Below are 27890 nucleotides of genomic sequence, written 5' to 3'. Positions count from 1 at the left end.
AAAGACCTGCAAACAGTGCGGCTTTCTGCAAACAGGGTGGCATGCCACCCTGAGGGACCTGCTCACCAAGTTTCAGATTACACACTGGGAACTTCTGATGCCTTAGACATGAATATGACAATGGCAAGTGATGGCTAGACACCTGAAAAAGGTTTCAAGTGACAGAGAGGGACTAAAAAAGGAACTCAGAAAGAGGGAAACAATGCATGAGTGAAAAAAATGTCAAAAAATATGCCCTCAGAGATGACATGCATCCATGCAACAAGAACAAAATATTAAGAAAAAAACTGTTAAGGATAAAAGTTCCAACTATGCTGTGCTTCACAGAAAGAATAAAGAACACAGTAAAGAGGGCATACTAAAAAATGCAAACTTTTTATTCGAATGTCTCTATACTGAAGGACAAGCACAGTTAATTGGAAAATAGTATCAAGGAAAGGAATAAAGGAATGATTTCAGATTTTCCCAGAGACAGAACCAGAACAAAACCAGAAGCAGAGTATCATGAAGGACAGTAGCATGGCACTGGAAAGCTCCAGAGCTATACCTGACGCCTCCTTATGATGGGGTACTCACTGTACACGCCACTCTGAGGGCAAATAATCTCTACTGAAGAATTCTACATTTAGCCAAAATGGATCATGGGAGAGGCCAGGAGACATTTCTAGGCACTGGAGGCCTCTGGAGATTTTCATTGGCACTGGAGACTTTCTACTCCACACACCATTTTTAGGGAAAGACATTTCCCATTAAGAGAAGAAAACAATCTGAGAAAGGAAAAAGATAAGGAGCATTAGAAGGACAGTTAGGGAGTGGGAAATCCAGCATGGGAGTGGATACACAAGGGAACACAGAAGTGTTGGTGTAACAGGGAGGGAAATGTGCAACACTGCTATCGCTGGGCATCTCCAGACGCTAAGAGGGGATGTGGTGAGATTACAGTACAAAATTATTTTCCAATAATTAAAATTTATGCTTTATGCAGAAGCACTTTAATAAGCACAAGTATAGATGTATGATGCTCCAGCTCACACAAGATGGCCAACACGCTAAACAGTTACTTTAAGGTTCTTCGCGCTGTGGGGCATGGCGGAGGTGGTGTGGGCTGGCAACAGGGACCTGATACACTGTGCAATGTGTGGAAGTTTCCCTTAGTGAGTGCGCACCACAAATGCGAATGTGTAAAGCGAGAGGGCACAGAGGAAGACAGGAAGAGTGAGGCCTGGTGGGGGAATAGAATGCCGAGGTAACAGGTCATCTCCTGGGTCTCTGCAGGTGCCCAAATGCAGGCCACATGCTTCTCTGGGCCTGCTGACCGCTGGTTACGGGAGGGACCCTCAGGTGCACGTGTGCTGCGGCTTCTACACGGCTGTAGGCCCAGGGTACACTCTTCCCCACTGACCTCTGGACCCAAAGGGGAGAAACAAGTAAGGCAAATGGCTTCCCCTTCCAAATTAATCGGGCCTAAGAATGTGGGAAACCACTCTAAAGCATGATTTAAAAATGTATTACAGAGCTATTAAGAATGCTTTATATTATTTAAAGGTCTAACAAATTTTAAAAAGAAATAGAATAGTTCATCTACTCTTAATTTAGGAGCCTCAAGTTATTTTTGAAACAAATTTGTCTCCACAGTTGACATCACCTCAGCTGACCACTGGGTGGCAGCAAAGGCTACACTTTAAACCTCACTGCTGGTCAGCAAACCGATGGGAGCGCAGTGACTGAGGGCAAGCCTTCTAGCACTTTAAGTGATGACAGACAACCTGCTGCGGCACAGGGCTGCGGCACTGCAGCCCCCAGGGGATGCAATGGCCTTGACACTGGCCTGGTACCACAGCTGTGAGGCTCCGTGGCCAGGCTTCTGGCCTGCCCTGTGCAAGGCGCCGCTGTCTGTGGCTGTGACAGACACCGCATCCATGGCACCTGACAGATTGAACGAATCAAAACCACGGTATCTACCCTTCCTGTCTCCACAGACTTCACGGTCCTTGGCTCCTCCCCACATAGATTGTAGTTTAAAGACTTCTCAGTGTTAGAAGATGACATCCAGTCTGTTAACACAATTAGCATAATATAACTCTGGAAAGGCTATAAATACATATTTCCAATTAAATTACATTATGTCTGCATCTAGTTGCCCTCAACATTTTAGATGTTTAAAAGAAACTGCATCCTGATGTTCTGTTTATCTAGCAGTATAAATCAAAAGATAATAAAAACCTGTTAAAACTAGCTTAGAATATCTCCTTGGGTTTTTTTTTTTTTTTTTTTTTTTTTTTTTGGTACTTGGGATTGAATTTAGCCCTTGCCAGGCAAGTGCTATGCCGCTGAGCTAAATCCCTGGCATCTCCTTGGTTTTTAAATGTTACTTCATCATAGTTCAGGCAACGCTATCATGTGATTTGGCCTCCAACTTCCCCTTACCCCAAATCTAAATTTCTTGTTCATTAAAAAAATGATTTCAAATATGGGAAAAATATTTACAGTGAGTGAATCTGAGTAAATGGCATTTGAAAGTTCTTTGTCCTGGTCTTGCAGTTTCTCCCTAAGTTTACGGCGCTTCAACATAAAAAGCTTAAAAAATAACAAAAGGCTTTTTCCTGCAGTACCAGTTTGAGACGGGCTCCCTCACTCCTGTGTCCTGGCAGCTATCATGGCCTGCACCAACCACAGATGTTTTCAGGTCTGAACAGTATTTTGAAATACAACATGATTCGGTTTATTTTCATTTTCAACCAAGCTAAATTTTTGATTGATTTCTATTGGACCTAGCGGATTGTGATAACCAAATGAGAGTTATTTTAAAAATAGGATTATGATGTCATTACTTACTCTATGAATTATACCAGCTGAATGCAGATGTTTAATGCCACAAAGCATCTGGTAAAGAAGGTAGGACATTCTTTCATGGTCTAATTCCATATGAATAACCTGACATAAGTTAGCATCCATTAATTCCATAACCAAATACCTGAGGATAAGAAAAAAATCAGCCATGTTCATGAAAATTATCCAAAATTCCATACTGGTGACTAAAAACCAGAATTGTTATGAAACAGTAATAACCTTATCTGATCCCTGCAGTGGTAATGTGAAAACAACTTATTTTTTGTAAGTACTTATGAAGCATCTGGAAAAGAATCAAATGTAATAGAACTCTGTAAAAATGTTTCCAAAGAACATAAAAGCTAAAGTCTTCCAAATTAAAAACAAAATAGCTTTTACATCATGGCACATAGAACCTCATACAGAGGTGCCTACTTCTCACAATGTTTTGCTACTTGATTATTCTTACTAGAATGTAAACATGCTGTCAGGCTCACCTGTCTTCAGCCAATGCCTGAGTCTGGGGCGTGTACCTCTGTAGTGGGGTGGTGACATGTGTGTAGGAGTAGCAATATGTAGGCGCTCTGGACCTTCTGCTTAATTCTTCTATAATCTAAATGGCTCCCAAAGTCTATTTTTAAAAAATGATTATACAACAAGAAAAACGAAACTTTCAATGCTGTTTCTCCCATCAGCTCTCCCCTCATTGCTGCCCTTTTGCAGGTGTAACCCCCACCGAGGTATTCACATCAGCACGTGGCCTCATCTACTTTCCCTTCACTCCTGGCTGGTCAGGCGTAGGGGCCAGCACTGTGGACAGTGTCCTCAGGCTTACCAGCTCGCCCTTTCTTCTTGCTGGAGAGCCGGTGGCCAGCCCTCGGCTCCGCCCTCTCGTCACCCTACACTCTCCTGGTGAGCTCAGCAGCACGCACATATTCCCAAGCTCCTGCCTTTAGCCTGGACTGCTCCTGAACCCCACGCTCACACATCTCCCTGCCCTCACACCCCACCTGTGTGTCTAACAGACATCTCCAAGGCTGTATCTAAAACTGGTGCCTACCCCAGCTCTGCTCTTCTCACCACCACCCTCCTACAGCAGCAAACAAGGGCAAGGTCCTCACTCCTGTCTCTCATACTGCCTCTGAGCTATCAGAAAACTCCACATTCGAAACAACTCTGGTGTCTAGTCTCTTCCTCTCCCCTGTCACCCACCGAAATCTCTCAGGTGAACTGCAATAGCCTCCCTATGGTAGAATCTCAACCCAGACACCAGACACTGCTGTAAAACAAAAGCTGCAGCTCACTGCTCTGCTGGAAATCCTACCGTGACTTGTCTGAAAGAAAAGGAGCCTCTGCAGTGTCTGGCACACCATGCTCCTGAGCTCACCATCTCCTCTTCCTTCTCTGATCAAACTGGCCTCTTGATGGTCTTGACATTTACCAGGCAAGACCTGTTCCTTTGATCTTCATTCCATCTCAATCCAAATTATCTGGAAGATCAAATCTCTTATATCCTTTGAGGCTCTTCAGATGTAACCAGCAGGCTTCCCTCAACTGCCCTGTGATGGTCAGTGTAGGTATCATTTTGATTGGGTTAAGGAATTCGTACCTAACAACCTGGCATTATTTGGGGACTGTCTGGGGAACATCTCCAGGGGAGATGCTCAGCACGCTAAACAGGGAGATCTGCCCTAGTGTGGCAGGCAACGTTCAGCCTGCTCAGGGCTGCAGAGAACACATGCAGAAGGCATCGAGACGGACCTGTTCTGCTGTCCAGGTAGAACGCCAGTCTCTAGCTTTTTGATTCTAGAACTTATACTTCAGCAGCACCCTGGGTCCTCAGGCCTGTGACTTGGACCACTGGCCTCCCTGGTTCTGTGGCTTCTGGATATGGACTGAGCCATGCTAATAGGGTGTCAGGCCTGCAAATGGCCCATCCCGGGACTTCTCTGACACCATAGTTATGTGAGTCACTTTTTCTAAGTCCTCTTTCAATATCTATTTGCATCTCCAGAAAACCCTGACCCATATACCACTGGAATCAATTTGCAGCCTGAATCGCAGCTCCTAGAGCTAAGATCTCAACCCCTAATTTGATTTTTCTGAACATATTTTAACAAATTACCATTTTCCTTATATATTTAGTTTATTGGTCATCTTCCCTGGCTTCCCTGACAGGCACTAGAAGGGAGTTTACTATCCCTTAATAAAAAGAATTTTGCTCATGAGGTCACTAATGTATGCCAAGTCCAAGAAGAGAACATGTAGCACATGTGAGCAATCATATATTTATGAAATGACTGAGCACAGCAGTGAATTTAGGATGAAGCTGGGCAATGTAGGTCATTATGATATATTAATATTTCATTTTACTCTTATTTAGTAATTCTACTTAAGAGTCTGGAAATAAGCTAGATGTGGTGCTATATGCTTGTAATATCAGTGCTCTAGGAGGCTAAGGCTACCTAAGACCACAAGTTTAAGTCCAGACTGGGCAATTTAGCAAGACCCTGTCTCAAAATCAAAAAAGCAGCGGGGTGGGTGCTGGGATGCAGCTGAGTGAGAAGGTCCTGGGTTCAATCCCCAGTACCACACACCCCCACACCCACACACATACACACACACGTGTGCACAAAGTCTGGAAATACACACCATTTAACCATCTAGTAATGATATCACCATTTAAATAATGCTGAAAACATCTGAGCCCTGCAATCCTGGCTATGAGTGACTGGAGTACAGCATTTTACAAGTCAGTAAACAGCAATGCAGCCCTTGTGGCCACAGTCTGCTCCTAGTCCCTCAAATACCTTTCATAATCAGGGAGAGGGCAGCCCCACACTCACAGGGGAGCACAGTGCTGCTGCCCATCTCTTTGAGTTTTGTCACCCCAGACGGAAGTAACTATGATAGCATCAGAAATGCATGGCCACCACTGTTAACTAAGTATGAAAAGTAATTACTAGAAAGAATTCCTAAATTTTGTCATTGATACATAATACACTGCTGAACAAAAATGATACTTACACGTCTTGAAATTCTTCTAGAGTTTTTTGTGGTGTAAACACATTTAACAAACTAATGATCTGAAAAGAAAAAATTAATTATGCCTCAGTATGTCAGATGACTCTTCTTGATTTTAATAGTCAAACATTAAAAAGTATCAAAACTAGAAAAAATCATAGCACAGCTCAGTATGTATTATTGTTATAGCTTTTATTGAAACATTCTATTAGGTGGCATTTAAAAACAGTTAACCATAAATTAAAAATATGATGCACTTTTAATCAATCACTTTTATATGTCCCTATTAGATTATTATTATAGAATTTAAATGCAATGTCTTTCTGGTTCTGTAAATGAATGAAAATTATGAGTCTAAAAACACTAATAAAAGTAACATGTTAACTCTGAAAACTTGAATATTATATATAATTTCTGAAAAATTTAGAAATATGAAAGTTAAACTTGTATTTTTTTGGTATTACAAGTATAAATTGCCACACAGCTTTACACTATTTACTTAAAGATTCAGAAAGTTGATCAGGCTGCAGAGCACCTTCCTAGCGTTTATGGTTGTTATAAAAGGAGGCTCCTTGCTTTGGGCATCAAAAACAACCTCAGTCATTTCAAATTTCAGAGGACAGCTCCCTGGGATCACCCAGGACTAGGATGACCAGCTAACAAGGAAGAAATTAGTGGTGTGAATCTTATGTCAGGATATGTGGGAAATGAAAGAAGTTTTAAATCTAAAACATGAAACTGTAAAACATTAGAAAAGAGATAAATGTTTACAAAATTCTGGTATTAAAAAACCTTTTCTCAGCATGACAGGAAACTTGGAGTGTTTGATTACATTAAAACAAAACCAAAAACATATAGCAGAAAATCAATGTCAAAAGCAACATAATGTGAAAAAAGGTTGATAGCTCTACTATATAAAAACTTCCAATAAATACCTAAAAATGAGGCCAACAGTTAAAAAAAAAGATAGACCAAGATCATGAAAACTAAATTCTCAATAAGGTAAAAATAAATCACTAATGAACATGGAAGTTCAACTTCACAAATAGTAAGATACAATGTGTCATCTATCAGACTGGCAAAAAGAAAAAAAAAAAAAGCCAGCAAAATGTAGCGTTGGGAGATTCTAAAGATATTCTCAGACATTTTTCATGAAACTATAAAACTGATGGCTTTCCCTGAGGTCCGTCTGTCAGCGTACATTATACTAGACGTGTTCAGATTCTTTGCAAACTCACCTGGAAAAACATGCAAATACTCATGTGTAAGGATCTTCACTGTACCATGTTTACAATGGCAAAAAGCTGGAAATAATCCATCCAACAACAGGCAATTTGTTAAATAAATTATTGTGCATCTGTATTATGCAGCCATTTAAAAACTGATTATATCTATGACCAGTAAAGCATCCACCAAGGAAAAAGCAGGACGATAGATTTTGTTTATCTATACATGGAAAATACGTACAAAAATGCTCACTAAAATGTTAATGTTAGTGATCTGTGGGTTGAGAGACTTCGGGATTTTTGCTTTCTTAGATATACACTTTCATTTTCTAGAGACCTATTATTAATCCCACTAAAAATTTAGTTGCATATTACTATACAAATACCAAGTACTGCTATCTTGAACATCATTTAATAACATGTATTTAATGAGATTTCTGTATATAAGGCAAAAGCTATATATACAAAATTTTCCCAAAAAATATTTAGGTGTTTTTCAATGTATTAATGTATTGTTCTCATTTTATGAAAACAGAAATAATGAAACCAAATGGCCACAGGATTAAATGAGCATTTCTACCCTAACTGAGTGACCTAAATTCCTGTGGAACATGAAGCATCTTTGTAACTTTGACTTCCCCACTGTTAATTAAAAATTTATCCCTAAATCAGATATGGTGGCACAGGCCTGTAATCCAACAAGCGGGGAGGCTGAGGCAAAGAATCACAGTTTGAGACCTTATCACAAATCACAAAAGAATAAAATATAAAAAGGGGTAGGATGGCGAGTGCAAGGTCCTGCGCTTGATTCCTGGTACAAAAAAGGGGAGTAGGGGCGGGGATGTAGCTCAAGGTGAATGCCATACCACGAAATAAACAAGTAGTCATCATTTTCATTAGTTTACCCCAGGTCTGAACTCATGGTATTTAAAAGGCCCTGAAGATCATCACCTCATTAACATAAAAGTATACGGAGGAAACTTACATATAACTTACATTTTTATGATTGACACATTTTAAGAGGACAAGTTCCCGATAAGCTCTTTTTGCATGAGTTTGGTTTTGAAAAGGACGGCTTAGCTTCTTGACTGCAACATTAATCCCAAGAACTGTATCAAAAGCAGCACTACAATTAGGAAATACAATAAGCAATCCATTAGAATGGTTTTGGTAAACAGCAATGGCAACTATGCAATAAATGTGCTGCCTTTGTAAAATGGACACAGACCATTTCCACCTCGCTTCAGCCCAAGCCTAGGGCTTGGACACAGAAGTGCTCGGGGGAGAGCACCGAGTCCACGTGGAGCCACAGCCGCTGCCTATGCAGCTACCTCTGTACTGAGCTGAGCGAGCTGAGATGATCATTTTCTTTCTTTCTTTTTTTAATCGGTACAGAGGATCGAACTCACGAACGCGGGCTTGCAAGGCAGACGCTTATGCCGCTGAGCTAAACCCCCAGCCCCTAGATGAACATTTTCAGAACCAGGTAATTTAATGCAGCACGTCGGACAGCAAGAATGAAATGGTCAGTTTAAAAAAATACAGAAACATAAGATTCATTGTCATCTCTGATTAAAATGTGAACACATTTTGGGGTTAAAAGGATGGTTGAGTTCATGAAAATAATCCAAAAAATTTAGGTGCATTAAATGTGTTTTTCCAAGATGAGAAAATATTAGCTTGAGGTAAATGCTCAAAATACAAAATCTGAAAATAAGCAACTTTTAATCCCTAAAGTAAGCAACTACCTTTAAGAGGCTGTTAATACTACCTCTTACTATGGTAAAAATGAAATCTAGAGCCTGTGTTTCCAGCATCTGGTAAGATTTTCCCTCATAAAATTTAGTATTCATTTCCCTCCAGAAAACAGACATGAAAAATTGAGTAGCCTGACCACATATTTTCAGATTTTAAACTACCATTAACAGTATCATTAGTGTATCTTTTACTACTACTCATCAGACATTAAAAGCTACTGAAGAACACCTGAGAAGTAGGCATCATTTTAAATATTGTGTCCATTTATTTGTTCTGTAAGTTTGTAACACTGGCTACACTTTTTTTTTTTTCTGAGACAGGGTCTCACTGTGTAGTTCAGGCTGGCCCTGAACTTGCAGCAATCCTCCTGTCTCAGTTTACTGAGTGCTGAGATTACAGGCATGCACCACCATACTTGGCAATTCTTTGTTATTAAAAATGAGTTTGGGGGGCCAGGGATATAGCTCAGCGGTAAAGCACCTGCCTAGCAAGCACAAAGTCCTGAGATCAATTATTGGTACCAAAAAAACAAACAAACAAAAAAACCTTTTTGGCCAAACAAGTCTAACTTAATTCAACAATTTGTAAAGGCTGTCCACTGCAGTTTTCAGTAAGGAATGATTAGAAATAGCATTTCTCATGATTGCCTTTTCTTTAATTTGGTTAAGACTATATGCTTGTATGCAAATGTATCACTCATAATAAAAATATTGAAGATAAGTTTGTGAAACAAATCATTATCATACATATATAAGCATATATTTGAACCTATATATTTCTACGGTTCAACAGTCTGAAAATGGACATATCTTGTTTTAAGTATTTGTCCAAAACTTTAAGTAGAAAGGTGATATGAGAAAGTTCAAGGGCTCTGCTGTACAACATGGTAACTGCAGTTAATAACACTGTATTATAGTCTTAAAAATTGCTAAGAATCGATTTTAAGTACTCTCACTACAAAAAAGTGAGGGTAATGAGTATGTAAATTAACTTTAGCTATTCCAGAATGTATATGTATACATTTATTTATTTCAAAACAATATACAGCACATGATAAGCACATACTTTTCATCTGTCAGCATATGTTTTATCCAAAATGAACCGGATGGAACTTGAAGCATCTAAATGAACACATGCTTTGCCACTCCTGGTTCCAACTCCAGGAGTAATGACTTTCAAGTGTTCTTATCATCACTTAACTCCAGAAGTATATTTTTAGCATCACTTTTTCATTTGTCAACTTTAGAAAGAACTATTTACTCCCCACAATGAGGATTAGCCACCTACTTGAAATGCCCAATACCACCCATGTTTGTTCTCATGTTATTTTTAGGTTTTTCTTTGGTTGACTACAACATTATGTAACTTTAAATAATATGCCTAACCTCATTTGGTCAACTTTTAAAAGAGCCTCTTGATTCTCCAATATGAGGAATGAAACTATTATATGAGACAACTATGAGGCTAAAAAATGGGATTATTATATTTCATTTCCTTTTCTTTTCATCTATCTTCCTTTTTTTTTTTTCAAACTTCTAGCTTAAATGGTCAAGCTTACTAACACACTTATTTTTATATTTATAGAAAGCCTTTTGTGCTCTCCTTTAGGATGTGTCTAAAAACTGAAATCCAGTACCATGGTTATGTACGCATCTGCGCATTTAAATCTTTCTAGCTCCATAGCTGGGATCACATCTCATTTTCTAAGACCATATGACCTTTGCTCCCACTCATACAAAAATTGAGAATGTTTCCAGAATGGGCTCTCTTTTCTTACATTCCATCAATTACTCAGACATCATGTCCTTTTAGATGTTTTCCATTTAGACTATATTTCTTTTCTAGCTTTCTAACATACCACAAGTTTCTAATAAACCTTCTTTTATTAAGAAAAATACATCCTTTTAAGCCTATCACCAGTATTTATTTTTTGGAAATCATTTCGTCCTTTGAAAAGCCATTTCTCTTGGAGCTTCTTTTAAAACCTGTTGCAAAGCTACTGGATTTCTTTTCCCTGGCCTCCAATGTTCTTGAATTACACATTTCTGCGCTGTCCTCCTCCCCCCTTTCTTTTGGAGACAGGGCCTTGCCATGTAGTTCAGGCTGGACTTGAACTTGCTATGCAGGCCAGGCTGCCTCAAACTTGCACTGATCCTCCTGCCTCAGCCTCCTGAGTGCTGGCATTACACATCCACCATGCCTGGCTGGACTTTCTATTTGAATATACCCTCAAGGATTTTCCCCAGAGAGTACATGAAAGATTAAAGACTTTACTCTGCCCTCAGCCTTGACTGAGGATTTGTCTTCCAAGATGAAAATCAACTTTTTTCTCAGAACTTTCAGGGAACTGTTCCAATGACTTCCAGCTTTTAATGCTATTTGTGAGGTTTATACCTCTGAAGTTCATTCCTGTGCTTTGTTTCCCCTTCCTCAACTCAATGACTCATCATACAGAGGCATGTTCCTTTAGCTCCAAAGGCCCTCCCCCTACATCCTCTTCCAACTGCTACCCTCCTGTCTGTCAAGGAAAACTACTTCTGATTGTTATAATCATCATTTCCTTGCTTCCACCAGCTAAACATGTATCCTAATATGAAACGCCTATCATTTATCTTGCCTGGATTTTAAAATCTTCTGACTTCTGTCACACATTATGAGATACACCCAGTTTGTGTAGTTTTATTTTTATTTCGTTTTTTTTGTTGGTACCCCTATTATAATATTCCTTTGCATGACACACAATGTTGATAATTTCACTGTTTTTAGTTTTTAAGTGATTGCGAAACATAGTCATAATTCTTATACCTGACTCTAGGTGCTCTATGCATTTGTTTCTGATGAGTAGACAGCTAAGAGCGGGAACATATATATTTTAATAGATAATGCACAAACCCTTTCCAAGAGCAATTCTGTTAAGTTGTAGGTCACCAGCAGTGCATGGAGACTTCACCACTGAGAGCTGTGTGAGAGGCTTCATATCCTCACCCATACTTGATACCAACAACAGTTTAATTTTTAACCATTGCTGACTGTACAGCAGTATTTCATTGTATAAGAAAATAACTTAAATTTGCATTTCCCTGATTAATACTGATAGTAAGTGTATTTCCCTATGTTTATTAGTTATTTGGATGGCCTCTTTTTATGGCAACTATTTGCATTTGACATTTTATTGATAGGAATTCCTTGTATATTCTGAATAAGAGACTTTTGTCTTTCATATACTTTTTCCTTGGTATCCATGGAAACCTCTACCCAGGACCTTCACAGACATAAAAATGTTTATTTAATAAAGTAATGCGGTGTTTGCATATAACGTATGCACATCTGCTCATACACTTTAAACCATCTTTACACTTCTCATAATACTTAATACAATGCAAGTACTATGCAAGGAGTTGTAGTAATGGACTAGTTAGAGACTGATGATAGAGAAAACTCTGTGCATAGTTAGTATAGATGCAATTACTTTTTCTAAATATTTTTGATGTACAGAATCCCGAAGTATGAAAGGTAGACCATGTATCTTTTCACATTCTATGCTTGTATTTTCAAATTCGGATGATTTTTTAAACAGAAGTTCTTAATTTTAATACAAATACATCAATGTTTGATGTTTTAAATATCTTATTTAAAGAAGTCCTTTAAAGATAATGAAAAACATCCTTCTATATTATCTGAAGCAATTTGTTTTGCCTTATACATTTAGAACAATTCAACTAGACTGATTTTTATGTTAATGTGTACACTGGGTTAAATCCACTGTTTTCCAGGACTATGTTAAGTTTATTTAGTAAAACACCACCTGTTCCCACTGCTCTGTGAGGCCACCACCATCATGAATAAGGAGTCAGCTATGGTGGCACATACCTGCAATCCCAGCATTTAGGAGGCTGTGGCAAAAAGATCACAAGTTCAAACCTAGTCTTGGTAATCTAGCAACTCAGTGAGACCCTGACTTGAAAAAAGAAAAAGGAGAAAAGATAGTTTGGTGTGAAAGCCAGGGGTACCATCCTTACTACCACACACACTTACAAGAGGAGGAGGAGAACGAGGGGGCAGGGAAGGAGAAGAAGAGGGGAGGAGGAGGAGGAAGAAGCAGCAGCCAGTCTGTGTGGGGAGCTGCTTGCAGGTTATGTGGTTCCAGGCTGTCGTCTCTGGTTGGGCCCAACCCATACAGACACCACCAAGGCCTCCTGAGAAGGATTCATAGCTGGAAGAGGGCGTTCTCCTTTGTTTTTCTTAAAAGGGGGTATGACCATTCTGAACTGTACATTTTAGAATCGGTTTGTTAATACATTTTTTGAAAAAGGCTATTTAGATTTAGGTTTCAGTCTATAGGCAAATTTTAAGTCATAACTCTATAGTAACTGAAGAACATGATGTATCCCCTTATCAAGTTTATTCTTCTAAATTTTTTTAGCTTTTTACAGAGGGCTTTTACATTTTGTTAGTCCTCCCCCCATATGTAATAACTGAACATTTTAATCTGATTTAAAATGGTTGCCTTTGGGAATTTTCAGTCTCTCTCTCTCTCTGAGACAGGATCTCACTGTGTAGTACCAGCTGGCCTTGAACCTACTATGTAGCCCAGGCTGGCCTCAAACTCACAGTGACCCTCCTGGCCCAGCCTCCCAAGTGCTGGGATTACAGACATGTACCACCATGCCTGGCCTCTCTCTTTCTCTCCCTCCCCTCCCCTCCCCTCCCCTCCCCTCTCCTCTCTTCTCCACTCTTTTCTCCTCCCCTCCCTCTCCTCTTCCTCTTCCTCTCTCTCTCTCTCTTTCTCTCTCTCAATGGAGTCTTCCAAGCGATCGTCCTGTGTCGTCCAAGCGATCCTCCTGTTTCATCTTCCTGAGAACCTAGAATTATGGGGTACAGTGCTGTACCTAACTACTGAATTTTCATTTTCTATATGCTGCTAGAACATAAAAAATGCAATTAAATATTTTTATACATGACCCTATGTTCTACAAATGGCCAAAAACACTAAATTCACAAAATGGAGATTATCCAGGAGAACCTAATATAATCACAGACTTTCAAAGGCAGAATCAGTACACGATGGTGGGAAGAGGGAGAAAACAGATCTGATTCATGAAGAGCGCTGGGAAAGCCCCTCCCGCCCTCAGATGGAGCCACCTGAAAGGAAAGCAGGAAGCCTCGAGGAGCAGAGACGGGCTCTGCCTGAAGGACAGCAAGGAACGGGGACCTCAAACCTCAACTGTAAAAAGGCGATTCCTCCACAACTTGAATGAGCTTGGGAGCAGACTCTTTCCCACAGTCTCACAGAGGGGCCCAGCCCAGCTAGCACGTGGACTCCAGCCTGTAGGGAGGCGCTCTGAGGGAACACAGGCGAGCCCACTCATATTTCATACCTGTGGATCCACGTGATAATGAAAGCCACTAACCTTGTGTTCCTTTGTTATGCAGTTATAGAAAACTAATACACCCTGCTTCTTGTACGTTTTTCTATTCTTTTGTCTCTCTGGGTTTCATTCTGGATATTTTGGGCTGGCATATTTTCCCAGGTCACTAATTCTCTCTTCAGTTATATCTAATGTGCTGACAAACTGAGTTAAGAATTCAATCACTATAGTTCTTAGTTCTAGAATTTCCATTTAGTTTTTTTAAAGTTCTCATTTACCCACCAACAGTTTTCATCTTTCCTTTTACCACTCTGAAAACTGTATCACAGCTTTTTAAAAATGAGGACATCATAACATCAATATCTCCTACAGATGTACTTCTTTTGCTTTATTTCTGTTGGATTTTATCTTATCTCTTTGTGTGTCTAGTTATTTTACATGTGTTGGATCCTGTAAAGTTGCTATCTAGAAATAACTAGATATTTAGTATGATACTGTCATCTTCCGGAAAGAATTGACATTTACTTCTGATGGGCACAGGGGCCCTAACAATCTAGGTTCATCTCTGCAGAAATTCAGCAGATGCGATGGTGGTCTAAAGCTAAGTGGCAGTGCCTTCACGGACTTGTCTCTCTACCCTTTACGCACTTCTAGGATATGGCCCTTTAATGGTCCTGATACAAAGCAAACAAGTTTGCCAGACCCTGTTAAGGAGCCCTGGATCCCACCCTACTTCCGAACCATAGAAAGTCCAAAGCACTCCTCAGTCTCTCAGCTGTTCCTTCCAGAATCTAAATAAATCTCAAGGCAGACAGCTCTAAAAGCTGGGCTCCCTACACTAGCCTTCTGTCCTTCCCTGGATCCTAACATAGCGATTCTTCACCCTCTTACCAGCTCTCTAGAACAAATGCTGAGCATGGGGAAATTGTCAGAGTTATTTCAGACACATTTTAAATTAACATGCCTAGTTTTAGCTGCCCATGTCATCTTCATTCTCTGTACCTGTCATTTATACTTCACAGCCTCTTTGTAGTTCTACTAAGAACCTCTTTGCGTTTTATTGTAGCACAAAATGCTCCCTGGTGAGTCAGTTAGTTGCCCAGGCAATAGTTCCTGTTACAGTTCCTGTTACTACAGTGTCCTAGAACAGCCGGTTACTGATGCAAGACCAACTGTGCTGACCTCTTTGGTCACTGGTTGTGGCTCTTACATACAGAGCAAGGACCTCTCCAGGTCCCAAGGGGAAGGTGGGCCCTTGACATTTCTCGAGTCCCCTAAGGTCTGGAGGAAGATTCCTGGCTCCTTGCTCAAGCAGCTCACATTGGACCCCAAAGAGAGGAGAAGCAGTCTGTCTGTCTGCTTGCCTGCTTGATTCACGCAAGACCCCTGGAGGGGCCCTAGTTAGTCTGTCAGTCCTGCTCAGCTCAAGCAGGAGAGTCTGATCACCTCTCATTAGTCAGGACCACCCTCCAGAGAAGGGGGTTGGAATGTTTAACTTCTGAGTGCCTGCTGAATGAATATGCAAGTGAACCGGACAGTGTGTATGCTACAGGCTGCTCCATCTGTGCACCAAGCCTGGGAAGCACTGGGTCCTCCTTTGCGGTTCTGTGGTGATCAACATATGGCATAACCGAGGCCTCACACCCTCTGTAGCAAAGCAGTGCTGAAGTCCCTGCAAAGGACATGGCCAGGTGGGCATCTGACTGGTCTCTCTCTTACTGCAAATAACTCACCTACTTATTTTTACTTCTACTCTTTTATCAAGCTAGATGCTTGATTTATCATCTTAAATCAGAAGTTCTAAATTACTGTTTAGAGGTGAAAATATGAAGACCCATGAAAACACAGTGGGGATAAAGTCATAGCACTGGTGGCTGTACGGGTCAGAGCTAGACTTAGAACTCAGATGCTCAAGACACAGCCACTCTGTGCCTTTTATCCCACACCATCCTTATCATGGAACTTTTGTTGTGAACTTTATTTATATTAATACAGTGACAATAAAACAATTTAGAAATAGACCAGTGTTCATGCTTATGGAAAACTAGTGGAAAAAAGCAGTAAAAGCTATACCAATTATTTCATGTTAAGGTAGTAATCATTATTTCTAAGTTTTGCCAGACCTAATATTAAACACTTTTTTAAAAAAAGTCAGATATTTCATAGAATTGTGTTATAAAATCTTTCCTATTTTGGTTGAACAACTTGAGATTTTAGAAGGATAAAGCATATACATATTTTCCTACTAAATCTTGCAATTAATATTACTACATAACTTAGTTGATTTTTATGAATATTTTAAAATGACAATTAAAAACTTATTTCCTAATAAATTTTATTAATGTCTAGTGAAAAAACTAGAAATAAGTCAACGACAACTGTAAAGGCAATTCAAAACCGGGAGTCAGGGTTTGGGCTTGCAGCTACTGGGAGAGCCCTTACCTAGCACACGTGTGGGTCCTATGCTCAATACCCAGCACTTAAAAAAAACATTGGCGGTAAGAATGTGTTATTCTGGTTCCAGTTCTTAATTTTGTCCAGGTCCCTGGCCTAACATGCATTTTGGTTTTTGAGCCCCTCTCCCTGTATCTTCACAATATTCTAGTTTAACATAAAACTAAACAATTTATAAACCACACACTACTGCTAGTATATTTCTCAAAAATACAAAAATAATAATAAATCATGCTCTTGAATTAGACTCCTAATGTTACTATAGTAAGTTACCACAAATTATTGGTTGTAAATAACACACTTATTTTCCTGTAGTTCTAGAGGTCAGGAGTCCAAAGTGTATCTCACAGGACTAAAATTAAGGATTATGTCCCCGTGGGAGGTTCTACAGGAGAACTGACACTCTTGCCTTTTCTAGCTGCGAGCAGCTTCATCTATTCCTTGGCTCCTGGCCCCACATCCCTCCAAGCTTCTCTTGTTACCACATTTCCTTCTCTGACCACAACCCTCCTATCCTCCTTTTAAAGCATACTTGCAGTGACACTGGACCCGTCAGCTAATCCTGGCTAATCCTGACCTCCGGATGGCTCGTCTAACTCACAGAGCTCCTTCTGCTGTGTAAAGGAGCAAGTGCACAGGTCCAGGGCTAGGCCTTGGACACTGCTGGGGGAAGGGGCCATCACTCAGCATTAACACATCTCCAACAGTCATTGATTCACTAACAGACGACTATAATGTACATTAACGATAAAAGGAAGTTTTAAATAATCAAACAGTGCTAAAATGATAATATTTTAATAAACAATATGATAGAAAATCCAAATCTTGTTGTCAAGATAGTAGCCAACTGTTGTATTTATTTTAGCAAAAGCTACTTTATTTTTGTTTTAAAAGAGTAACATGTCATCACCACATTGTTTCTCCAATCCTACTTTGTGTCTTAAACCTGGTTATGAACAATGGAACATTCTTTCGATTTATAATCCATCTTTTATTTGGCAGTGGATGGTAATTTGACACAGATAATTTGAGGAGGAGGTAGAGAGAATGAAGGAAGACAGGAAGGGAGGTTTGGAGGGAATTCACTTTATGGCTAGGATAGGCAGCTACTTAAAATACGGGTTTCCTTTATCCCACTTGCTTTGCCATTCACTTGTCTTTGAAAGTAGTAACGCAAATACTGTATATTGTCAAAAGAATGCTCCATTGTTCATAACTGCTAATTAACATTAAAGCTTGAACCATCCACTGAGTTGAAAACTTCTCTTGGCACAACATATTTAAGTATAACTTGAGCATCTCTAATCTAAAAATTCAAAATCTAAAGTGCTCCTAAATCTAAAGCTTTTTGAGTACTGATATCATGTTCAAACAGCTTTAGATTTTGGAGTATTTCAGATATCACAGCTTTGGAATGCTCAACTAGTAACAAAGTCTATGCAAATAGTCTAAAATTTGAAAAACAAACAAATAAACCAGATAGTAGAAATAAGCAGATGTGTCCAAGCATTTCAGACAAGAGATACTCAGCCTGTACCAACATACTATCATTTGGAAGTTAAGATCTCCATTATTTCAGGCAAGGGCCAGGAACTCCTTCTGAACAGTCTCTTCTCCCTGGGTATCTCACTCAGACACTTTGGACTCAATCTTCTTAGTGTCTAGGGCCACCAACTACCTGGCCCCAAGGGAATAACAAGATGTTCAATCACACATCTCTGCAATACTAGATCAGTTCAAAAACTGCCCTCTCCACTATATGAAAACATGAACTCCTCTACCAGGACACTCAAAGGAGTTCTTTATCTTCAATCCCTTCTGCCTATAGCTGTAAACATTAGATGATTAGCTTCAATAGGTTTTTTGGAGGCAAAGATAATCTTGGTTTTACTGAGCAAAAATAGAAAGAAAAAAAGTTCTGCCCAGAAAACTAAGGGACTAAAGTTTGGGAAGGGCTGATAATGTAGTCTAGAAAACATGTGAAGAACTTTACCTTTAGCTGGCCAGTGATGTCGCAGCAGCTGACTGTCTTACCATGCAAGAGACTAAGGTTCAGGGTCAGACTAACGGTTCTGTAGTCCTGGGCTGGACACACAGTTGAAGACAGACACCAAGGAAGGCAGCCAGCCCAACCCCTCACACAGCATCCCTTCCTGGTTAATCCATGGTGTCACCATGATACTGACTGGCCCCGTCCTGCCAATGAATGACAAGGCACTGCAATGATGGCGCCTAGAAATGAACAGGAGTGATTGGGGATAAAGGAGAGGGGGAAAGGTGGCCACGATGAAGAAATGAATAAAACTCAAAATTTCCGTTACACCTCACTGTTATCCCTACTACGCTGATATCATCATGATAAGAGCAGTGCAAAAAAAAAAAAGGAGAAAAGAAATCAAGAGAAAAATTGCTAACATATTTAAATTTATGTAGCTTTCTGAGAATTGGGTTTGTACACTAAAATCAGACTATAAACACTATTGTTATCATTAGTGTTTCTAAATTCTGACAATTTAGTTTTACTTTTTACTACAGCAAAAACAACTCACAGTATTAAAACAAATCATACTTACCAAACAATTCCTTGGGCCCCAGAGCCTATTGGTTTCAACTGCTGGTAACGTTTTAGGACAGTGAAAGTTGAGTCTGCCACTTGCACACTATAAAACTGACTATCACATTTATTGTCACTCATGATGTAGTATCATACAGTATTCCAAAGAGCTTCCGTTGACAAGAGTCCTTAAAAGAGAAACAGAATGAACATGCATGCTTACAGAAATATCCATGCACAGCTCACAAATTTATTGTACTATCAGACAACGTGGCTCTAAGTTCAAAACTTGGTTTGACCAAGTTCTGAACTTAAGCAAGACATGAAAATGCAAAGACATTTCAGTAGTACAGGACCATTATGAAATGGATTTTGAGGCCTAGCAAGATCACATTAAGGGGTTAGGTTAGAAGAAAACCATTTTCAGAGAAAAGAATTTACACATCATTGCTAGCCATGCCACTGAACATTTCTCAGCAGTTTCTCTCCTCTGGGACCAGCTTAAGTCTAGCAATCTCAACCAGTGCTGGGGGCATATTTCAGAGTGATTACCTTCAGAATTCTAAAGAAAAGCAAACAGACCAGTTTCTGGCTAAGTGCACAGATTCAGGTGACAGTCCTACCTCAAAAAGCAGCATTCATATGCCAGTTACAGGCCGTGAGAACTGGGACATCAGTGTGTGCTTTGTACACCACAGATGCCTGAGAATAGGTGTGGAGATGGATTGTGCCCCTTATATCCCACAAACTCTGCTGCATCCCCACAGTACAGAATAACTACACTACAGAGTTTATTTATGTATGCACAAGTATCCAATGGTGCCACAGAAAGTAATTTTTCTGTGCTTTAGGTAGCAAGCTGAGATTCCCACTCTGCAGAACCCTGGATGATTTTATATTGAAACAAGCAAACATTTACTTGGTTTCCCCTTATCTGAGAACATTCATGGAAAAGTTAGCAAACTATTTATTTTGGTCTTTTTTTAAATAAAAAGTCAACAATAAAATCAAGTAGACAAACATCTCATATTGTATAAAACACAGAATTAAAATATTTTTTCTATAGCTCCCTCAAATACTTGCTGTTTTGCTCTACTAGTCCCTAACATCTCCTCAATGAGCTTTCTGCAGTGGTGATTTACAGTTCATCAAAATGGTGTCTGGATTTTCCTTACCTATGCAAGTAAATTAACAGCTAAACAAAGACTTAAAGTCAGATTAATAGTTTCTCCAAATAACCACTGCCCCATATTTTTCTCACCATTTTTGAGTCTGACCAGCTGGGCCTGGAGAGAACCATCAGTACTCTGCCCAGCAGGTGCCAGACAAACACAGCTGTCCTCCCTAACCTCGGCAGAGTCCTCAGCTTCAGTTTGCCCTGGAGCAGCCCTGGGCTTTGTGAGCTAGACACATGTCCAGGCTGCACTGCTGTGAGGGGCATTGAGATGTAGCCTGCACCAGCAGGACACTGTACTCGAGCTTGGGTGAGGGAACAGGGATGTCTTGGTCACCATGGCATTGAACACTCAAGGACAAGACAAGGAGGGACACTGCAAGAATCTGAAAATCCTTCACCAATCTGGCCCACATTATATCATTTCATGATTCCCCATAACACTGTCTCATTTTTACTGCTATCTGAATGAGTATCCTTTTCTAAAGATTAGCTTATTTATAGTTTGTAAGAGGCTAAAACAACTTAACATGGGGGATGCTTTGTGTAAGGTGATAAGCATTTTAAAAGCACAGCTAGAAACTAGTCTTGCAATAGCCTATGATTCACTATTTAGGGGTAGAATGTTAACCTGGTCCATCAGCCTTACCGTATACAAGCCATAAGAAAAACATAAACGAAGACATAAGAGAAGAAACCCAACACATTGACAAAGGTGCAGAAGACAAGGCAAGCTTCCTGGAGGAGGCAGCATCTGCATAAGACTGCCGGGGACTGACAGGAGAGACAGAGCGTAAGCTGACTGAATCTACGCAAAGTAAACTGCTCAGCTTGCTAGCAAAGGACAAGGGCAAAAGACACCACACAAGGACCACTACCCACTAAAGCCTCTACTGGGGGCACTCATCTCTTTGTAAACAGCCAGCTTGCTGTTTACAAAGTATTCACCCACTGCAGATGGGTTGTATGCCAGAACACAGCACCTGCTCCCTGTGAGGTGACACCCAGTGTTCCCTGAGGACATCCTCAGGGACCCATCCTGAGACCCAACAAAAGGTGGTCCCTAAACCCAGCGCAAAGGCTGACTTTGGGGTATGGAGAGAAGCAACAGGGAGGCAGAGGTACATTCAAGTCACTTGAGATCTGTTTGCTAGGTAGTGGGGAAATAAAGATGGAGAAAGAAAGTGAGGCCAGATGGTCACAGGCTGTGGCAGTAAAGCTAAGTCATTCAGGCTGGTGCTGATGGATGCGGGCGCCACCAAAGCACCAGAGGCACATACTTTCCACAGATATTAGAGTGGGAAGGGCTGAAGAGAAACTAGATGAAAATAACAAGATTGCGGCATGTCAGGACAAGAAGGAAATACATGGCTTTAAGAAAGGCTCTGCGGATTTACTGACCTGGATATGAGGCCAAAGAGGCTAGACAGAAGCAGAAGATTAAGCTACAGAGTCAGGGAGTTCATTGGACAGTGAGTGTGAAAAGCTAAGAGGCAGCAGGAGGACTGTAGGGAAGGCTGTTGATCCACTCCAGGATCCGCTCCCGCTCCCGGTTTTAGTAGCAGGTACCATCCCGTTCATGCTGGACAAATGGCTGCCCAACAGAGACTGGCAGCTTTCCCAGTGGCCAGCCATGGCCAGATGATCAATTTGTGGCCAACCAGATATGAGTAGAAGGATGTGAGCAAATTCCGGATCATATTTCTTGTTTTTTATTGAAGCTGCTTGCTCTCCAATGTATCCTCCCTTGCTGCCTGCTGCATGAGGCATCAGCTGTCCTTGTCACGTACTGGAGATGGTACAGCTGCCTGCCCTGGGGCACAGAGATGCCCCCATTCAAGACCACCTGCCCATGCTGGGACTGAAGCAATTCAGTTTTAACCTTGCTGAGCAACTCGGACTCTGCTATCGCTGCTGGTAACCTCTACCCTAAATAGTAAAACAGTAGGTTAGCTTCACTGAATTTTAGGAGTATATCCAATCATATTTGGTCCTAGAATTATTAATATAATTTTTTTTGTCTTGAGACAGAGTTTCACTGTGCAATTCAAACTGACCTTGAACTCACTTTGTAGCTCAGGCTGGCCTCAAACTTGTCTCTAGAGTGCTGGGATTACACGCATGCACCACCATGCCTGGATAGTAATATAATCTTAAGGTTTAAAACGATTCTAAAATTAAAATAAAGTACTCTTATTAGGCTGGAAAAAAAAAATCTACGATAGCATCTACCAAAGTCACATTTGGGCTGTATCAGGCTAAAGAACTTCAAGGTAACCAGAAAAAGAATCCAATTTAGCTGTTAATGAATCTAGTCTGTTGAGATTATATTTCAACAAAACAGAGCATCACTGGCCTCACAAAATCAGGTCTACAAATTGGGAAGTGCAGGAACTCTCTCCCTACAGCCACATTAGCCACGCTGGAGACTCACATGTGCTGCTTCCACTCCCTCACCAGAGGGCGCTGGCCCCTAAGCCTCGGCTTCCAATAGCTGCTGGGCCATACTACCCACCACACAGCGAAGAGGCGGTCTGCATGAGTCCTTCAAGACAGGGAAAGGTCTGTGGCCAGTGCTGCAGTGTGCGCCTGGCATGCACGAGGACCTGCCTTCAGGACTCAGCAACCTTATTCCTACCCTATCAAAAAAGCAGGAGGGTAAAGGTGAGTGAAGATGTGCAAAAAGACAGACGGGAAGGAAGGCCTGGTGGAGGAGGCCAGCCCCTTGCGGACAGGATCCACCCAGGCTCCAGGGTATGGATACCCTCACACATGGGGCTAAGAGCTTTGCAACTTTTGTGTGGAAAGAAAATAAGGGTAGCTAATGAAAGCTCTTAAATGCATGTGAATTCTAAACTGGCAATTACAACTCAGTAAATGCATCTGCCTGATTTATGTGTACAATTATTCAAAGGTATGTGTGTAACGGTGTCGCAGCACCTCTCACAGGCAGATAAAGACCCTACAAATAACTTTAAAGGCACACTGCGGATCAAATGAATAAATGATGGTGCAAAAATAAAGCCATTAAATGCAATGCAGGGACTTTATATATTGCAGTGGAAAGATACATAAAGGAAATAAGACACGTTGAAATAGTACATATAGTAGGCTCCATTCTATTTAAAAATATACAAGTATGCAAAAATTTTTTTTTAAAAAATCATGTGCCTATTTCACATTTAAAAAAACTGGTTAAGGGTTAGAAATGTAACTCATTGGCACAGCATCTGCCTGTCAGGTCAGGAGTTCAATTCCTAGTACCAAAATATAAAACAAATAAAAAACAAAAAAAAAAAGTAGCTAAACAAAAAATTTCAAGTAAAAAGTTGCACGATGATCCTTCTAACACCTCCATGGAGGACAGGCTTAAGGCAGAGGAGGCAGAGGAGGAGAGTGGGCCAGGCACAAGGGCCACATTTACAAATGTTGGAGGATGACTTGTGAGGGGCTTGCTACTATCCCCACTGTGCGAAGGAAGAAGCTGGGACTTGGCCACAGTAAGGGAGTTCCCTAAATTCGCAGGATGGCCCCAGCTTGATTGAGGTGTGCTTGGCCACGATAGTTATCTCCTTCCAACACATCACTCTAATTACTCTGATTTTATTTACAAATCGATATGTCAAGGAGCCAGTGGGGTTTTTGCAGTGTTGCGAATCAACCTCAGGGTGCTATGACTGAGCTACATCTCCAAGCCAAACTTATTTTCAAGAACCTCACAGGGCCACCCTTCGGAGTATACACCAAGACACACAACATCAACAAGCATTTACTTACCACCACACTTACTGCATGATGCTGAGGATCCAGCTTCTACGCACCCTGGCCTGTCTGTCGTAGGGCCTCCAGCCCCACTTCCAGCTGTAGATAAGGCCTTCACATGTTCCCTGGTCCTGGCCACAGCCCACGCCTGCTACTTCCAAACTACCCCAAACTTGAGAGATGGGTCCAAAGGAGAACTTGTACACAAATGCTTGGAGCAGTTTTACTTTGACCTCTTGTAAGAGATCAAAACTGAAAACAGTGTCCTTCAGTGTGTGTATGGTTAAATGCCTCTATATCCATACCATGGACAGTATCTAGGATACGGCTCAGCACTATAAAGAACCAGTTACTGAAACACACAACAGCTTGGGAGATCTCAAAGCACTGTATAGTTGGCTCTGCATACTCATAGACTCTGCATCTGCAAATTCGATCAACTGTAGATAAAAAATATTGAGGTAGACCCATGGATACCAAGATACAGTTACAGAGGAACAACTTAAGAGATGACATCAAAGTACTATGCATTTCAAAAAACTAGAAAGTTTTTTAAAAGTTTCATGATAAAAAAACTAATATGTGCCTGTTAACCCAACCAATCAGCAAGCTGAATATACACGAATCCAAGTTCAAGCCCAACCTGAATGACTTAGCAAGACCTCACCTCAAAATAAAAAATGACAAAAAGGCTAGGGATGTAGCCCAGTGCAAAGGCCCTGGTTTTAATCCACAGTACAAAAAAGAAAGAAGGAAAGAAAGAAAGAAAAATTTTGAGATGAATATGGCTGATCGGATTTAAATATCATATAACATGGTACACAGGTATCAAAACATAATTATAAGTACCTCATTAATATGTAATTTTTATGCATTAGGCATCAGTTAAAATAAATTTAAATTAAAAACAAACATTTTGGGAAAATGTACCATACAAGTTCAGTACAAATACAATTTTTTCTCCATTTCCTAAACTAAGTAAGTATTTACTTTGTATTAGGCATTATAAATAACCTAGAAGTGACTTAACAGTATAGGGGAGGATATACATAGACTACATGCAAATATTATGCCATGGAGTTTGACACCCATATTGGGTCTGAACCCCACTGAGGGACAAGTGAACTAAAGGTCTTAGTTACTTTTCTTATTGCTGAGACAAAATACCAAACGCCCAGTTAAAGAAGAAAAGGTTTATTTGGCTCAATCTGTAAAGATTTCAGTTCATAGTTGGCTTGCTCCAAAGCAGGGTGGCATGGCAGGGGGGCATCACAAAGCAGGCAGGCAGACAGCAGGCAGAAGGCAGCAGGCAGCAGGCAGCAAGTGAGTGACAAGCAGTGACGCTCTCTCTGTCCCCTGTGTTTTATCCAGACTACCTGCTTTTAGGGTGGACAGCACTCACATCTTCAATCCCAGCATCACACAGCCTAGACCCAGCCACCTCCAAAAAGCCCCACCTATGATTGCATGAGGCTTTCAGGAGACAGCCAGATATAAGCCATAATAGTAAACAAAGCCAATCTCAAAAGGTTATACATTGTATAATCTCATGGATTCTTGAGATGTCAAAATTAGAGATGTAGAATATATTGGTGGTTGTCGGGGGTTACAGACAATGGGGGCAAGGTAGTTCATATGGCTATAAAAGGGTAGTGCGAGGAGATCTTTGGGTTGACAAAATAGTTTTGTGTCTTGAACATAGTGGTGGGGGCAATACGTAAACTCCACGTGTTATAAAATGACATGAATTATATACACAACACACCAATGCCAGTTTCCTCATTTAATACCACATTGTGGTTATGTACATATAGTCTCTGAGAAAAAACTGTGTGAAAGATACATGGGATTTTGCAGCTACTTATGGATCTACAATTCTTACAGAACAAAGCATTGAGAGACTCACTGAAAATACAAAGTGATCACACCATTCTCCTGCTTGAATCTCTTTTGCAGTGACTTTCAGAGTACGAGTCCAATTTGGAGTAGAGCCCCTGATCCACTCTTGGGCAGTGCCAAACCACTGGGCTGAAGGGACACATCTGTGTTGTGTACACCTGTGGGAACCCTGCCCTCTCTCTGAAATTACTTCTACCTGCTCTGCTGTCCTAGCCAAACTTCACTGTCTCTCAAAAGCTTTGTCCGCATCTTCTTGTAAGCTTCTCTCTGTGCTAGGCTTGTGCCCTTTGTTGGTCATCCCAATTTGTACTCCTCTTATTTTACAGTGTAAGCCTTTTTCCACCTTTCCTCCAGCTTAATGGCAGAAAATGACTTCTTATTTTAAACCCCTACATAGGGGGTGCCAAGTCAGTCTTGCTTATAAGCAAGTCTAAGCATGAGAATAAATGGATAGGGGTGCAGAGCAGTGGTTCAGATCAAGATGGTAGAATCAGATTCCCAGTGGCTCAGGCACTATCTGGGTGAACTGGGGCAAGTGACTGCGCTAATCTGTTAACCAGGGATGAGTGCAGCCTCACAGTGTACCTCTCAACAGGACAGCGTCATCCACCTGACAAAGGTACACCCTAAACTGACCAAGACTCCCGGGAGATCCAACTGTTAATTTTCAGGAAATACAGAGAAACACATTAAATCACATTGCAGAGATACAATTGGCAAAACTTTGAATACTGCAGAAACAACCCAATGGCCCCCAACAACTACAAGAAACAAAAAACAGAGAATCTAAATTTAAAAGATACACCATTCACAAAATACAGACTGTATCTGAATCTACCTTCAAAAACAGACATTATAAAATTTATGATACAACTAGAAATTTGAATACTAAGTTACTATTTGATATTAAAGAATTACTGCTTTTTCAAGTTTGAGTCCTTGTATCTTAGAAATATACACTAAAAAATTCATGGATGAAACCATATTTAGGGTCTGCTTGAGAACAGCATAAGGAGGGCTTTTAATGTGCTCTGGTGCACGTAAATTAAGTCAGGGGGGAAACAAGACTGCCGGGGGTTAACAACTGTTGAAGCTGCATACAATTCTGCTTGTTTTTGTGTATATTCAAAGGCCCCCACAGTAGACAATTATAATAACAGTTTGATGCTGAAACTAATTCACACAATCACAAAAGGCTAAAGTATTAATTCTTAAGGAAAATTAGGAAAATTGGCACTTTCCTAATCAAATGTAAAAGATGAAAATAGTCGCTCTAGTGCTAAATAAATATCCTTAAGAAAAAGTTAGGTTTGTTTTATTTTATATATTGTGAAAACAACTGGATATTAATTGAGTTGTCTAGCACTTTGATAATTAAGAGGACTTTTATTTTAAATAGACAAATTCAAGTACACCTTCAAATATTTATTTAGGGGACCAAGTAAAAACACTTTAAATCTATTAACAAATTATTATAAAGTCTTGGCATCCCATGAATTAAATCATCAAAGCTCTTGAAAGACTATGTCAGAAAAGGATTATTTTTAACCCTGCAGGATTTTTAAGGAAAAAAAAATGTTAAATACCATATTGGTTGTTGTTCTTCCACAACAAATGAAAAGCCAAAAACAATTTTCAGAGCCAAGAACCTAGAAAGAACGTTAACCTAGGGAGATCTGAGTTCCAGTTCTACTTGCTATGAGCAGACCGATGAGATATTGTGTGCCTCAGTTTCCTCCTCTGTTAAACAGGTTTCAAGTCACTACTCTCAGGGCCCTAGTGACAATCAAATAAGTACCTGGGCTGGCAACTGGGCAAACAGGGCTCAGCTGCCCTGGCCT

General features: G+C 40.4%; 1 protein-coding gene across 5 annotated transcripts in view; it reads right to left on the bottom strand.

Moving 5' to 3' along the window:
• Mapk9 (mitogen-activated protein kinase 9) overlaps positions 1-27890 on the bottom strand; it is a 47297-nt gene that overhangs the window by 17542 nt on the left and 1865 nt on the right. For 4 of the 5 annotated variants that reach the window (XM_063230447.1, XM_063230444.1, XM_063230446.1 and 1 more), the window contains exons 2-5: positions 19234-19402; positions 8076-8205; positions 5857-5915; positions 2836-2974 (exon numbers count right to left, since the gene is read on the bottom strand). In XM_063230447.1, coding sequence (XP_063086517.1) covers positions 2836-2974; positions 5857-5915; positions 8076-8205; positions 19234-19355 — 450 coding nt within the window. In that variant the 5' untranslated portion in view covers positions 19356-19402. Of the gene's footprint in view, positions 1-2835; positions 2975-5856; positions 5916-8075; positions 8206-18653; positions 18857-19233; positions 19403-27890 lie in introns of those variants that run through there. The other variant, XM_063230448.1, reaches the window with a different exon arrangement.

This window comes from Cavia porcellus, unplaced genomic scaffold, assembly GCF_034190915.1.
Source record: "Cavia porcellus strain 051 isolate PalLab524CR breed Dunkin Hartley unplaced genomic scaffold, mCavPor4.1 scaffold_19, whole genome shotgun sequence".
NCBI lineage: Eukaryota > Metazoa > Chordata > Mammalia > Rodentia > Caviidae > Cavia > Cavia porcellus.
Note: the sequence above shows the minus strand (reverse complement) of the source record. Positions and strands in the feature narration are given on the sequence as shown.